Below are 14,872 nucleotides of genomic sequence, written 5' to 3'. Positions count from 1 at the left end.
ATTAGGCCATTAAACCCATCTGGTCTGCTCTGACATTTAATCACTTTTACCTGGTTAAATATATTCCAATATGTTTTAACTATCAGCAGTTACAAGAGATTAGAAGTTCAAAAGTCTGTACAGTCATTAACAACTGGCAAGTTGTCAAAGACTATCAAGACGTTCTGAAGATAGGGTATCAGTGGATGCCTGTTGGATGCAGAAGACCAACTTACTCAAATCTCTGCGTCCAGAAAACAAAGCTGCAGTCAGGTGAGAAGCACAGGCCGTGGGGTTTGTGTCTGAGCTGGTCTAGCCCAATCTGATCATCATTTACAAGAAACAGACAATATCCTCTTTGAGCATACAGTTACAAAGCAGTAATGTTTCCTATACATCATTTATTTAGCCCTGAGAAATTATTATTTTTACCTTCAAGTAACATGGTAACAAACTGCTCGGTTGGATGCAACACTCCAATATCAATATAATGTAGGAGGGAATGCAAAGGAAGGCAACGTGCACCAAGGATTATGTGAATTGTGTAATAACCTGTCATAAAATAAAAAAGGGAACTTATCCATTGGAAATAGCCAAAGAGGAAGGAAATCAACATTTACTATCAAACACATTTTCCACTTCTTAACAAAGCCCTTTATTGTCAACATTTATACAATAAGTCTCAATAAATGTTTTTATCCTCCAGGAATGAAACCCTCACTAAAGTAGCAGAACCAAGGCTAACCAGAGCATTAAAAGCAGCAGCCTTGCCGTTGCCAAATGCAATACGTCTGGTAACTTAAGAGTCATCAAAGGACGTTCACAATATTGATGAAAAGGAACAAGTTTTTTTATTAAACTCATGTATGGATTTGAATTAGGCATTTGCAAGGTGAGGACAGCTGTCAAAAGCAGATAGTGAGCTGATGTACTAAGGCTTTTCACTCCAATTAATTGTAAAAATGCCATCCCCTTCTCTCAATTCCTCCGCCTCTGCCATATCAGCTCTCAGGATGAGGCTTTTCATTCCAGAACGAAGGAGATGTTCTCCTTCCTCAAAGAAGGGGGATTCCCTTCCTCCATTATCAACATTGCCCTCAACCATCTCTCTCCCATTTTGCACGTCTGCTCTCACCACATCGTCTCGCTACCCCACCAGGGACAGGGATCCTCTTGTCCTCACCCGCCAGCCTCCATGTCCAACACATTCAATGTAACTGCTGTCAACTCCAACGGGATCCCACCACCAAGCACATCTTTCCCTCCCCCTCACTTTCTGCTTTCCGCAGGGATTGCTCCCTCTGCAACTCCCTTGTCTATTCGTCCCTCCCCATTGATATCCCTCTTGGCACTTACACTTGCAGGTGGAACAAGTGCTACAACTGCCCCTACACCTCCTCTCTCACTACCATTCAAGGCCTTAAACTGTCCTTCCACCTGTGAGTCTGTTGGGGTCAGCTATTGTATCTAGTGCTCCCAGTGTGGCCTCTTGTATATCGGTGAGACATGACATAGATTCAGAGACAGCTTTACCGAGCACCTACGCTCTGTCTGCCAGAAAAAGGGGATCTCCCAGTGGCTACCCATTTTAATTCCGCTTTCCATTCTCATATGTCAGTCCATGGCCTCCTCTACTGTCACAATGAGGCCACACTCAGGTTGGAGGAACACCACCATATATTCTGTCTGGGTAGCCTCCCACCTGATGGCATGAACATCAATTTCTCAAAATTCTGGTAATACCCCCACCTCCTTCTCTATTCCCCATTCCCATTTCCCTCTCTCACCTCATCTCCTTGCCTGCCCATCACCTCCCTCTGGTGCTCCTCCCCCTTATTTTCTTCCATGGCCTTCTGTCCTCTCCTAGATTCCCCCTTCTCCAGCCCTGTATCTCTTTCACCAATCAACTTCCCAGGTCTTTATTTCACCTGTTACGAACCCCGTAACTGGGTATCTTACCAGCAAAGATAGGAGTATCCGTTGGAGTCTGGTGATACTATTTTTAACAGTATTTATTAGTAAAAATACACAAAAATAATATCAATGCAAATATACAGATAATATACGTCATCAATACTAAACCTAAAAGTGCGGGTATAATAATAATCAATAAGAAATAAGCTCTATCGTTGTCTAGGGGATAATGAATTGTCCGATGGAAATATAAAGTTCAGTTCAGTTCATGCAGGCTGCAGTAGTTGTTGTTTGCGGTGTTGCAATTGTGAGAGAGAGAGAGGGAGAGAGAGGGGGAGAGGGAGAGGGGGAGAGGGAGAGGGGGAGAGGGAGAGGGGGAGAGGGAGAGGGGGAGAGGGGGAGAGGGAGAGGGGGAGGGGGAGAGGGGGAGAGGGGGGGAGAGAGAGAGAGAGAGAGAGAGAGAGAGAGAGAGAGAGAGAGAGAGAGAGAGAGAGAGAGAGACAGAAAGCAGTAACAGCTATTGACTTGCCGACTTTCCTTTTACAAATCTAGTATCAAGAAAAAGAAAAAAAAAACAAAGAAGAAAAAAAAACTAAAAAAAACTTTTAAAAAAAGAGAAAAAAAAAAGGGCCTACTCCCATTGAGCAGCCCTGGGATCAAAGCCCTCCATACCCCTACGATCCATGTACTGTACCCATCCAAACTTCTCTTAAGTGTTGAAATTGAGCTTGCATGCACCACAACCCTCTTAATGAAGAAGTTTCCCCTCATGTTCTCCTTAAACTTCCCACCTTTCACCCTTAACCCATGACCTCTGATTGTAGTCTCACCCAACCTCAGCCTGCTTGCATTTATCCTAGCTATACCCCTTGTAATTTTGTACATCTCTATCAAATCTCCTCTTAATCTACTATGTTCTAAAGAGTGCAGTCCTAACCTATTCAATCTTTTCTTATAACTCAGATCTTCCAGGCCTGGCAATATCCTTGTAAATTTTCTCTGCGCTCATTCAAGCTGGTTTACAACTTTCCAGTAGGTAGGTGACCAAATCTGCAAACCATACAGCAAATTAAGCCTCACCAATGTCTTATACAACTTCAACATAACATCCTTCGCCTGTACTCAATAATTTGATTTATGACGACCAATATGCAAAAGCTTTCTTTACGAACCTATATACCTGTGATGCCACTTTCAATGAATTATGGACCTGTATTCCCAAATCCCTTTGTTCTACCACACTCCTATGTGTCCTAGTGTTCACTGTGTAAGATCTACCCTGGTTGGTCCTACCAAAGAGCAACACCTTGCACTTGTCTGCATTAAATTCCATCTGCCATTTTTCCAGCTGATGCAGATCCCTCTGCAAGCCATGATAGCCTTCCTAACTGTCCACTACATCCCCAATCATGTTGTCATTCAAAAATTTGCTGATCCAGTTAAACACATTAACATCCAGATCACTGATATAGACGACAAACAACAAAGGACCCAGCACTGATCCCTGTGGCACATCACTAGTCACAGACCTCCAGTCAGAGAGGCAACCCTCTCCTACTACTACTCTCCGGCTTCTCCCACAAACCAATGTCTAATCCAACTTACTACCTCATCTTGAATGCCAAGCAACTGAACCTTCTTGACCAGCCTCCCATGCGGGATCTTGTCAAATGCCTTACTAAAGTCCATGTACCACTGCCTTGCCTTCATCCACTTTCCTGGAAACTTCCTCGAAAAATCTATAAGATTGGTTAGCTGTGACCTACCAAACACGAAGCCATGCTGAGTATCCTTAATCAGTCCATGTCTATCCAAATACTTATACACCCAGTCTATTAGAACACTTTCCAATAACTTTCCCACTACTGATGTCAGACTCACCGGCCTACAATTTTCTGGATAACATTTACAGCCTTTCTTAACCAGCAGAACAACATTGGCTATTCTCCAATCCTCTGGTACCTCACCTGTCACTAAGGATGTTTCAGACATCTCTGCTAGGGCCCCTGCAATATCTGCACTAAGGTCTGAGGGAATACCTTGTCAGGCCCTGGGGATTTATCCACCCTGGTTTTCCTCAGGATAGCAAAACTTCCTCCTTTGTAACCCATATGGGATCCATGAAGTTGATGCCAGAGTTCCAAGATTTATACCCAACCGTGATGAGGTTTATCTTCACGTCAGGATGGTATGTGACTTGAAGAGGAGCTAGCAAGTGATAAATAAATCTGCTGCCTTACCCAATTAGCTAGAAGAAGTCAAAATAGCTTTTGAGAAAAAGCTTTGGCAAGCTGGTGCAGTACATTTTAATGGCAGATAAAACTAAATTTAGGATATTGATTCGTAATCCAATCACATGGGCTACTTTCACAAGAATGCTGTCAAGCTCCTGAATATTTAATAAGCTGAATTCTGGCAAGTGGGAGAGAATACCAGCAAACCATTAATTTGTGACATGTAAATAAAACATAGAACAGTACAGCGCAATAGGCCCTTCAGCCCATAATGTTGTGCCTACCTTTTACCTTCCGCATGATCAATGGAGTAATGAAAAGGCTTTTGGGAATCAAGAAATGAGTCCCTTTCATCAAATATGAACAGCAGACTTGCACTAAGTGTAAAAAAAAATGACCATCACAGCTTTTTTCAATTATGGAAAGCTGGAAGGGGATTAGCAAAACCATTTCTAATAAAAAGAGACAGGAATAAATAAGAGACAGAGGAAACTATTTTTTTTCTTTCAATGGGTAGCTAAAATAACATGGGGGTAATAGAAAAATAGTAGGTAATATAAGAATGCAGGAGTTAAAAATCATTATTACTAAGAAAAAGAATTGGCAAAGTAAAACTAAAAGTTGACAAATAATCTACATTCTAAGATTTTTGAAAAAGTAGTTGTTGTTTTGATCACAAAATCAAGGGAATAAGCCCAATTCCCCCCCCCCCATATCGTTTTCATGCTAAGCATATTGGTTTATATGATACAGAAAATTGTCAAAAACAGCTGGCATTTATTTAACACCATTAATAGAACAACACATTCCAAAGCATTTCACAAGCAGAAGGAAAAAAAAACTGGCAATAAACCATGAGATATTAAAACTGATTATTAAAAGCTTTTGTCAAGGCAGTAGGCTCAGGATGCATCTTAAAAGAGAAGGGTGGCGAAGTGTGTATGTCAGGGAGGAGGGGGTGGGAAATGGGGGCTGATTAAAAAATCATAGCACAGTTAGATTGCTTTATTATGCTGAGATTCTTAAACAGATTGAGGCATGAGGTAAATAACTGCACACTACTCTAAGACAGCAATTAAGTGCAATACCAAATTAAATATACTTCCTCTCAATTTAAAACCGGCCCTTAAGTATTTCCAAGCAAGTAAAGGATGATTAGATAATGCAAGTAGCTACTAATCCACCTCTGTAATAATATAACAACGTAATATGTCAGCATCTTATCGGCTAATCTTTTAAAAACTGAACATAATCAAAGATCTCACTTACCCTATTCTCTCTTCACCCAACTCCCACTGGGAACAAACTCATGAAAGCACGTACACACCTTGCTCAAGGGGGTAAGACAAATTCATGACCTCAATCTACCTCGTAAGCCCTTGTACCTTATTGTCCGCCTGCACCTCACTCTCCCTAAAGGTAACGCTTTATTCTTCATTCTGTACCTGTTTTTACCTTGAACCACATCAGTCTGCTGCTGCATTGAAATGATGGCATGCAAACGAAGTTTCCACTGTACCTCAGTACGTGGAACAATAATAAACCAATTTACAAATTTCACTAAAATCCAAAGACGATGAACTGATTATAACATTAACCACTAATGACATTATAATGAGTAGATGGTTTTCTTTTTTAAAAAAATCTTTATTTCTAGGATGTAATTCTAAAATGATTACAGAAATTACCTTTGTGTACCCCATTTTATTTTTCAACTGCTCCTAGCCTGGATTCCTATAAAAGTAAATCACACAGTCTTTCTGATCTCGACTAATTCTGCTTCTCTATCAATTAGTTACCTGGTGGAAGAGGCAGAGAAAGTCCTTCAACAGCTTGCAAAATATAAATCATCATATGGAACACAACAAATTCTCCAGAATTTATCTTCTCTCTGTTGGACCTACAGGAAACCAGCCAATAGTTACATCATAAGATTCAAAGAACTGTGAAGGCAATTCAACTTTGGCAGTAGCCCATATGAATATTGGCATAAAACCAGCCCATTGAGCACACCACACAGTTTACCATGTCAAGGGAAAATGTAATCAGACATGCTAATTGGGCATCTGATTAGGAATCATCTCTTTAAACCCCTGCTTAAATTCATCCCCAGTACTAGCACAAAAAATAAGCTATGTATTAAATTTCATTTCCAGGGCTTTTTGATTGCAAAAGTGATATTTTTTTTGGAAGGACCAACTTCCTCAATCTCATATAAAAGGATCTGGAGCAGATCAAACAGTAACTTGGGCCTGTTACATTCAATAAGTTCTAAGCTGGTTTGATCTTGGCTCCAATTTGCTGCTCGTTCCTGCTCCCTTATAGATCAATCTAACTTGGTCTTGAATACATGCAATAATTCATCCTCCATAGTTCTGGCTAGAGAGGTTTAAAGATTTACAACCCTCAGAAGTTCTTTCTTTATAGGGTCATAGAGCCATTCAGTGGGCTGGCTGGTGGCGTAGTGGCATCAGCACTGGACTTCAAGGCAGATGGTCATGAGTTCAAACTCAGCTGGCTCCCAACCTGGGCTGCAGCTGTATCTGCACAGAAAAAAGGCATGGCAATCTAACATACCTTGCCGTGAAAAACCAGAGAGGTCACGAAGAGTCGGACTTAATGACTGAACAACGACAAGATCCATATAACACAGAAACAAGTCCTTTGGCCCACCAAGTCTGAACCATTCCCCAAGCACCCACTTACACCTCTCCTACACTAGTACATTTTTAAAAATTCTCTCCACATTCCAATCAAATTCCATCACATTTGCACCAACCCACACGAGAGGAAACCGAGTTGATCACATTAAACCCAGGCAGCTGCAGCTGTGAGATAACTGCATCACTATGCAGCCCAATTGAAATGGGTGACCCCTGAGTATAAAACTGAGTCACCTAATTATTTATTTATCGAGATACTGTGTGGAACAAGCCAGACTGCCCAGCAAACCCCCAACTTAACCCTAGTCTAATTTACAATGACCAATCAACCTACCAACTGGCAAGTCTTTGGACTGTGGGGAGGAAACCATGACATCCCGAGGAAATCCGCGCAGTGACGGGGGAGAACATACAAACTCCTTACAGGCAGTGGCGGGAGTTGAACCTGGGTTGTCTGTGCTGTAAGCTGTTGCCACCCGAGTTTTGCAATAACCACACCTCCACCCCCACCACAAAGAAGCACATCTTTCCATCGTCAAACCGTCAAGAATCTTATTTTTCCAATAAGATCAACTCTCATTCTGCCAAAGAACAATGTCTAAAGGCCCAGACTTTTAAACCTTACCTCAAGCAAACCTTAAATCCCTAGTATCTATTCAACAATGGATCTTTTCTAAATTGTTAACTATCAAAGGATATCCCTCTATAACTAAGATCAGAACAACACACAGCACTCTAGCTCTGATTGCACCAATAATTTGCCCATTCCTTATTTATAGAGCACTCTAATTATGTTTCACCAATACCCTGTCTATTCCTTTTATTATAAAACACCAATACTTGTCTCCCTCACCTTTATAATACAAATTATTAAGCCAAAGTTAGTGGACAATACAACTGTTAAACTGTCCTAATCAATTATCTAATGCTAAAACCCCTTCAAAATATTAGAAAATTAACAAAATTTGCTCACCTTCCAATATGTTATGGTTGAGCTTTGCTTTTACCCTGGACTCACGTGGAGTTGGAAGGAAAAATCTGCGTAACACTGACACAGCTGCAGTGTTCGATTTTAACATCTCATGGTTAAAATCCCACTTTTTAAGGGAAACCCAAATTATAATCATATAATAAATCTGATATTCAACTACTTTCCCCATAATTGTTGTAATAAATAAAATTAATATGCACACAGCGATGAAAATTATTTTACTTCAACGTAATCATTACTTACAAGCATAGTGTGTGGATACTGAGGCCACAGTTTTTCCATATTGTATTCACAATCGTCTGTATGCATTCAAGCTAAATAAAAGTAACAAATTATTTTTAGATTCCTGTCATTGTTTTCAACAAGACTAGATGCATATAACCCTCATTTCCCTCACTCCCAAAATAAAAACTATTTAGCCAAAGCTAACAACAACGTAACTGTCCTAACTTTTTATTGATTGGCTAAACTCCATTCAAAACATTTTTAAAAATATCAAAATTAGATCATCTTTGAATTTTGCTGACCTTCCAATATACAATAATCTCCTGTGCTTCCCACAAGAGACATCTGATGCTGGATTCTGGAGCAAAAAAAAATACTGCTGGAAAAACTCAGCAAGCAAAATTCATCTCTGGGGACAAAGGGATGGTCATTGTTTGGAGTCCTACATCAGGCCCGATACACTGTTGACGAGCAAGAGGACTTTAAAGAAGGCATACCTTGAAAAGAATTCACTAATTCCTATATGGTACACTTAATGCTGACATCCAAGGTCAATTTTCTAGGCATAAGAAGTTTTTCTTCCCTTTAATTTCAAAAATTCAGCATGGTTTTCAATTAAACCAGCTAAGAAATTACGTAAGTTTGGTTGTTAAAGCAACATTTTAGTTAAGTCCAACTGCTGGTCCTTATAGGAGCATTTCATTCCGGGGTAGCAGTGACACGGACCGAAGAATTCACCCCACAAGTGTTCTTTACACTGTTTTGTCACTCCAGCTGCTAACTCTAAAGTAGCAAACAATTAAACTGTGTTAACAGTGACATCACACATAAATTTCCTAATTATACAGGGCTTTTCTCCACAGATGCTACCCGATCTGCAGAGTATCTCTTTTCTCCCCCCTCAGATTTCCAGCATCAGTATTTTTCTCTTTGGATTACTGTCCAATTATAATTAAACCAGAGTTAAAAGATAAGAAAATATCACTAACCAAATTCACAATGTAGTTATTAACTATCACATCAATCTTTTTCTTTCCGAGGGAATGAACATATTTCAGTAGATATTCTTTCAGCTTTTCACCCACCTATAGGAATAAAAAAAAAATTATCACCATTATTTTTCATTATCTTTTCTATATTCAACATGTAAAGACTCCAATTAAATACTTTGTCATCTTACAATCAAAACAGTGAACAGTTCAATATGAACTCTTAGTAATAGTCCAATACTTTTATATCAACTTTCAGAAGTACTTTGACAGGGTACTGCATCAAGATGCTAACCAAGATAAGAGCACATCATATTCTGGAATGGGTATTAGACTGGCTGAATGGCAGGAGGAAAAGAGTGGGAATAAAGGGGTCCTTTTCTGGTTAGCCATCAGTGACTAGTTGTGTTCCTCCGCTGTTGTTGTTAGGACCATTTCTTTAATCCTATACATCAATAATCTGGATACCGGAACTTGATGGCTTTGTGGCCAAGTTTGTAAATGATTCAAAGATCGGTGGAGGGGCAGGTAGTGTTGAGGAAGCAGAGATTCTGCAGAAGGACTCAAGGCAGATTACAAGGGTGAGCAAGGAAGTGGCAAATGGAACATTATGCGGGTAAGTGTATGGCCGTGGACTTGAATGAAAGGAATAAAGACGTAGATGACTTTCTAAACAAGAGAAAATTCAGAAATCAGAGATGCAAAGGGAGATGAGAGTCCTCATGCGGGATGCCCTGAAGGTTAACTTACAGGACGTGTTGGTGGTAAAGAAGGTGAATGCAATGTTATCATTAATTTTGAGAGGACTAGAACATAAAAGTAAGGGTGAAATGCCGAGGCTTTGTAAGGCACTGGTCAGACCGCACTTGGAGTATTGTGAGCAATTTTGGGTCCCAGGATGAGCTGGCATTGGAGAGGCCCCAGTGGATATTCATGAGAATGAATCCAGGAATGAAATATACGAAGAATGTTTGATGGCTCTGACCCTGTACTCATTAGAATTTAGAAGAATGAGGTGGGGATCTCATCGAAACCTACTGAATATTGTAAAGCCTAGATACAGTGGACATGGAGAGGATGTTTTTTATAGCGGGGAAGTCTAGGACAAGGGGACACAGCCTCAGAATAGAGGGATGTCGCTTTAGAACAGAGATGAGATATTTCTTTAGCCAGGAGCTGGTGAATCTGTGGAACTCATTGCCACAGACAGCTGTGGAGGCCAATTTATAGGGCATATTTAAAGTGGAGGCTGATAGGTTCTTGATTAGTGAGGACATTAAAGGTTACAGAGAATACAGGAGAATGGGGTTGAGAGGGAACATAAATCAGCCCTGAGGCCTAATTCTGTCCATATGTCTTATGGCCTTTTGGAATTCTATATACTTATTTTAAAAATACTTTTTTCTCAATCTGCCATGCACATATGCTCTGGATCCTTCTGTTCTCGTTTTTTTCATGGAATGATGCCCTTAGTATATGTTGATAAAGTCTGAAACCTGGACAAGGTTGCTGGGGAAAGGAAGACAAAGTTCTTCATGCAGATACTAAGGGGGGAGACCACAGATCAAATAGGACCTCAAAGATACTAATTTTCAGTTTGGTTTTGATACCATGAATGAATATAAAAGGGGCATATTGCTGTTAAATGTGTAGCTGGAGAGAATGGCACGAGGGAGGGATTCTTGGGATCTCGGCCATTTCTGAGGAAGGTAGGACCATTGTAGTTCAGAGGAGGTGGGTCTTTAATAAGGCCGCAATGAAGATCCCCTTAAGCAGGTCAGTTGGTATGACAGAGCAGGTTTTAAACTAGCCTGTCAAGTGATTTAAAGTGGCAAAATGGTGCAGCTTGTAAAGCCACAGAGACTTGGGTTCAACTTCAGATGCTGATAGTTTGCAAAGCGCAGGGAGAATGGGGTTAAGGTGGTTGATGTTAAGCCTCTGGGAAGATCCCACATGGCAAGATGGGCAAAAATATAAAAAGGCTGTAGGATTCTAGAGAAAGTAGTGAATTTAATCAAAAATTGGTTAATGGACATTTTGGAAACACAAAAACCATTGACACTGGGGTTCCACAGGGCTTACTTAGTCTCCCCTGACTTTCCTTTGAAATATACATTACTGACCAAGGCCGGAATGAAGGAGAATAATAAAGAAGTCTGCAGAGTAGTTAAAACAAAAACAATCACTGTGTGGTTGACAGTGAGAAGGAAAGCTTTAGAACAGAAGATATGATGGCCTGATCAGCTGGATAGAAAACCAACAGAGAGAGCTTATTCCAGAAAGAATACATTTTTGGATGTCCAAGCTAATAAATAAACAAGACAGTATGTCACAATAAAAATATGGATATCAAGTGGTATGAAGCAGCAGAGACCTTGGAGTTTTAACCTATAGATGTATAAAGGAAGCTAATGTCAATAAAATGCTGAAAATGACTCAGTGAATGCCTCCATTTATTAGGCAAAGATTAAGAACTGGCAGGTTATGCTGAGACCCTGATGATGCCTCATTCTGACTGCTGCAGATATATCTAGTCATTGCATTTCAGGAAAAATGCGATTACACTAAACTGTTATAGACTGCATTGGAACCGGAGTAACAATCATCTTGTTCTCTTTTACTTTTGTGTACTGGAAATGACATTAAACAATCTTCAATCTTGAATTCTTGGATTTAATTGCATACAAAAATTGAGTTATTTCTCATTAGAAAAGAAAAAGCCAATGGGGACTTAATCCAGAATAATGCAATTATGAGCGATCCAAAAGTGGTCAAAAAGAAAGGCACGCATTTAAATTAATTGGTAGAAGGGCAAGTGAGAAAATTATTTTTCCTCCAGAGATGCAAGTTTCTGAAGGGGTGGCGAAGATAGATACCGAAATACTCTTCACATTTAAAAAGTAGTTAGATAAATAACTGTGGAGATCTGATCTGCCTGGCTCTGAACACAGTGACAGCAGATGCCAAACAGCCTCCTCCCAAGTCACAAGGTTTCTCTGAATCTAAAGCAAGCAAACACACAGACTTGAAAAAGGCCAAATCTTCTTGGCACCAATTTCTCCATGATATGATCATCTGGGAAGCAACTGGAGCATAACTCTTAACTCAGAATCCCCTAGCTAACAAACTCAACAATCCAATATGAACTTTATTTACCTATCTATTTGCTATGAAAATTAACATACTCTTCCATTTAACAATGAAGAATGATTGGGTGAATAAGTACAGCATTTTTGCACAATATGAATATATTTGGAAACACTTATTTTGATGCTAATGTAAAATGGTAATTATTGCTAGTTTTAAATGGGCAGATGATCACCAAGTATTTCATATATTAGGATTGTACTTGCAAGTGCATACAATAATATTGCAGTGAATTAACAAAATATTAGAACTACTCTAACCAAAACACCTGCAATTTCTGTAACCTTGCATGAAATCAAAAGATTCTGTATCAGTGAAACTCTTAGATACACCCATGAATATATGTAACTCTGCAAAAAGTTTGTGACCACCTGTACTGGAGCAGGGGATTAAAATTAATCTGATGATCAAAAGCAAATATAGTCGATGTGTTTCAGTTATAATAATAATTTTTTTAATATTGTTACCTTAAAATAAAACCATAAATTTAGAATGTGATAGTGATGGGGAGGGAAGGTCAACCAAGTTGTAATGTAATGTGATCAAGTTCAAATCCATAAATTATCTTTGTTACTGATATACGAGGGGTGATTGATGTTCGTGGCCTAAGGTAGGAGTCAATTTGAGAAAACCTGGCACATTTATTTTTCCTACATTTACACACTTAGTCCAGCGGTCGTGGAGCATACGGATCCCTTCTTTGTAGAAGTCGGCATCTTGGACCTCCAGAAGTGGTCCACACCAGGGGTGATTGATAAGTTCGTGGCCTAAGGTAGCAGGAAATGAGTTATTAACTTCAAACTATCTGCAGTTTCACTCAAAGAGTTGAACTGCACGTGCATGTAACAAGAGCTGTATAACTCATCTTCTACCTTCGGCCACGAACTTATCAATCACCCCTCGTATATTCAAACAACTACATTCATAACGATGAGGTGTTGCTTACAAAGCCTTCCATTCAGTTAGGACAGCTGGTATTTATTCCTAATGAGTGCTAACGTTTGGTCTGGATTACCAGAGATCACCCTCCCCACCTCACCACACTATAATGATTGCCGTGCCTAGTCTGTAAATGATTCAAGCAGTTCACACAAAATGTGGCAAATTTACTCCAAACAGGCAAGCATTTGGTTCTGTGACAAGGAACTATATGGTGGCTGATATCAGATATCAGTCTCCTGGCACTGGGTTTCCTTTGTTAAAGTTCTGGCATAACAACATCACCCACATAGACTGTTGTGATGCAAGGCATGGAACTAAACATGGTAATTCAAAAAAGGTTGAGCTGGCAGTTTGTCTGCTGTCATGACAACAATCTTTCTCTCGGTACCAGCAAAACATGGGAGCTGGTCGTTGACTTCTGGAAGTGGGGCAGTACGCATGCTCTTTTCTTAAGCAACAGTACTGAGGTGGAGAGGAGAGGATCGAGAGTTTCAAGTTCCTCAGAGTGAACTTCACCACGATCCAATCATGTTGATGCCACAGCCAAGGAAGTTCACCCAATGCCTCCACTTCCTCATGAGGCTAATGCAATCTGGCATGTCCCCATCAACCCCAACCGATTTTTACTGATGCCCTGTAGAAAGCGCCCTATCTGGATGCATCAATGCTTGGTTTGGCATAGACGCTACACATGGCTGCAAGAAACTGCAGAGAGTTACGGACACATCCCAGAAACCTGCACCCCCCACCCCCCCATGGATTCTGTCTACACTACCTCCGTCTCAGTAAGGCAGTCAGCATCATCAAAGACCCACCCATCCTCTCTTCTCCACCCCTCCCATCAGGAAAAAGATACAAGAGTCTGCAAGTATGTACCATCAGGCTTAAGAGCAGTTTCTACACCATTGTTCTAAGACTACTGTCATACCATATACCTAGTATGATAAGATGAAATCTTCACCTCATGTACTACCTCATTGTGATCCTGCACTTCATTGTTTATCTGTTCTGCGCTCTGTAGCCAGTACACATTATTCTTCAAGGTTATTGTCCTACTTTGTTTGACCTTGACGCATTGTTTAGTGATTAGATCAGTAAGATCAAAGAACAACACAGCGCTAAATTGAAATTAAGTGAACTAAAGTGAACATTCCGAGACTGTTTCAATGACTCTGTGCTTTGATGTTTTATATTCTGTATTTTTCACTTATTGTTTGCTGTTAGCATGATTTGTTCCTGTTTTTGCGTGTCAGGTGTTTAATGTTTTCTTTGAATGGGCTCCACGGTGTTTCTTTGTTTCGTGGCTGTCTGCGAAGACAAATCGCAGGGTTGCATACTGCAGACATATTTTGATAATAAATGTACTTTGAACTTTAAAGAAGAGCATACAAAGAAAGTTTTTCACTGTTATCTCAGTATATGTGAGAGTAATAACCCAATTCTAATTCCAATGTTTGTTGAAATCCCTCTATTAATATGAGAGAGAGCATCATGATTCAGAGGCGGCAGCCATGAAAGATGAAATGGCTGGAGTGCATCGGAGAAGGACATTGGTGAATGAAGCTGGGTGTCTGATTTGAGTATGACAATGTACTCAATTATTGTGTACAAGCTGGTAACGGCTGAAGTCCAATCAGTTGTGTCAGTCACTCGCCACGAGGGCCTGGCGGGTCACTGAGAAACTTAATTGTTCGGCTTGAACTTTGCTACCCTGCTCAGTTAGTAATTAGTCAGGACAGCGAGTCCATTATCCATCAGTCTCCATCCATTCATGGTGACTTTCAATTC

The 14,872-nt window shown here is 40.1% G+C and overlaps 1 protein-coding gene across 3 annotated transcripts in view; it reads right to left on the bottom strand.

Annotated features, from left to right (window-relative positions):
• The window catches only part of gsap (gamma-secretase activating protein), a 98,171-nt gene that overhangs the window by 15,233 nt on the left and 68,066 nt on the right, over positions 1-14,872 (bottom strand). Inside the window, exons 24-28 of one of the 3 annotated variants that reach the window (XM_073066621.1) lie at positions 8,996-9,091; positions 8,025-8,095; positions 5,927-6,027; positions 4,412-4,504; positions 412-531 (exon numbers count right to left, since the gene is read on the bottom strand). In XM_073066621.1, coding sequence (XP_072922722.1) covers positions 412-531; positions 4,412-4,504; positions 5,927-6,027; positions 8,025-8,095; positions 8,996-9,091 — 481 coding nt within the window. The remainder of the gene's footprint in view (positions 1-411; positions 532-4,411; positions 4,505-5,926; positions 6,028-8,024; positions 8,096-8,995; positions 9,092-14,872) is intronic. The other 2 variants (XM_073066622.1, XM_073066623.1) reach the window with 2 other exon arrangements.

This window comes from Hemitrygon akajei, chromosome 14, assembly GCF_048418815.1.
Source record: "Hemitrygon akajei chromosome 14, sHemAka1.3, whole genome shotgun sequence".
NCBI classification, from domain to species: domain Eukaryota; kingdom Metazoa; phylum Chordata; class Chondrichthyes; order Myliobatiformes; family Dasyatidae; genus Hemitrygon; species Hemitrygon akajei.
This window is presented reverse-complemented; position numbering and strand designations above follow the sequence as displayed.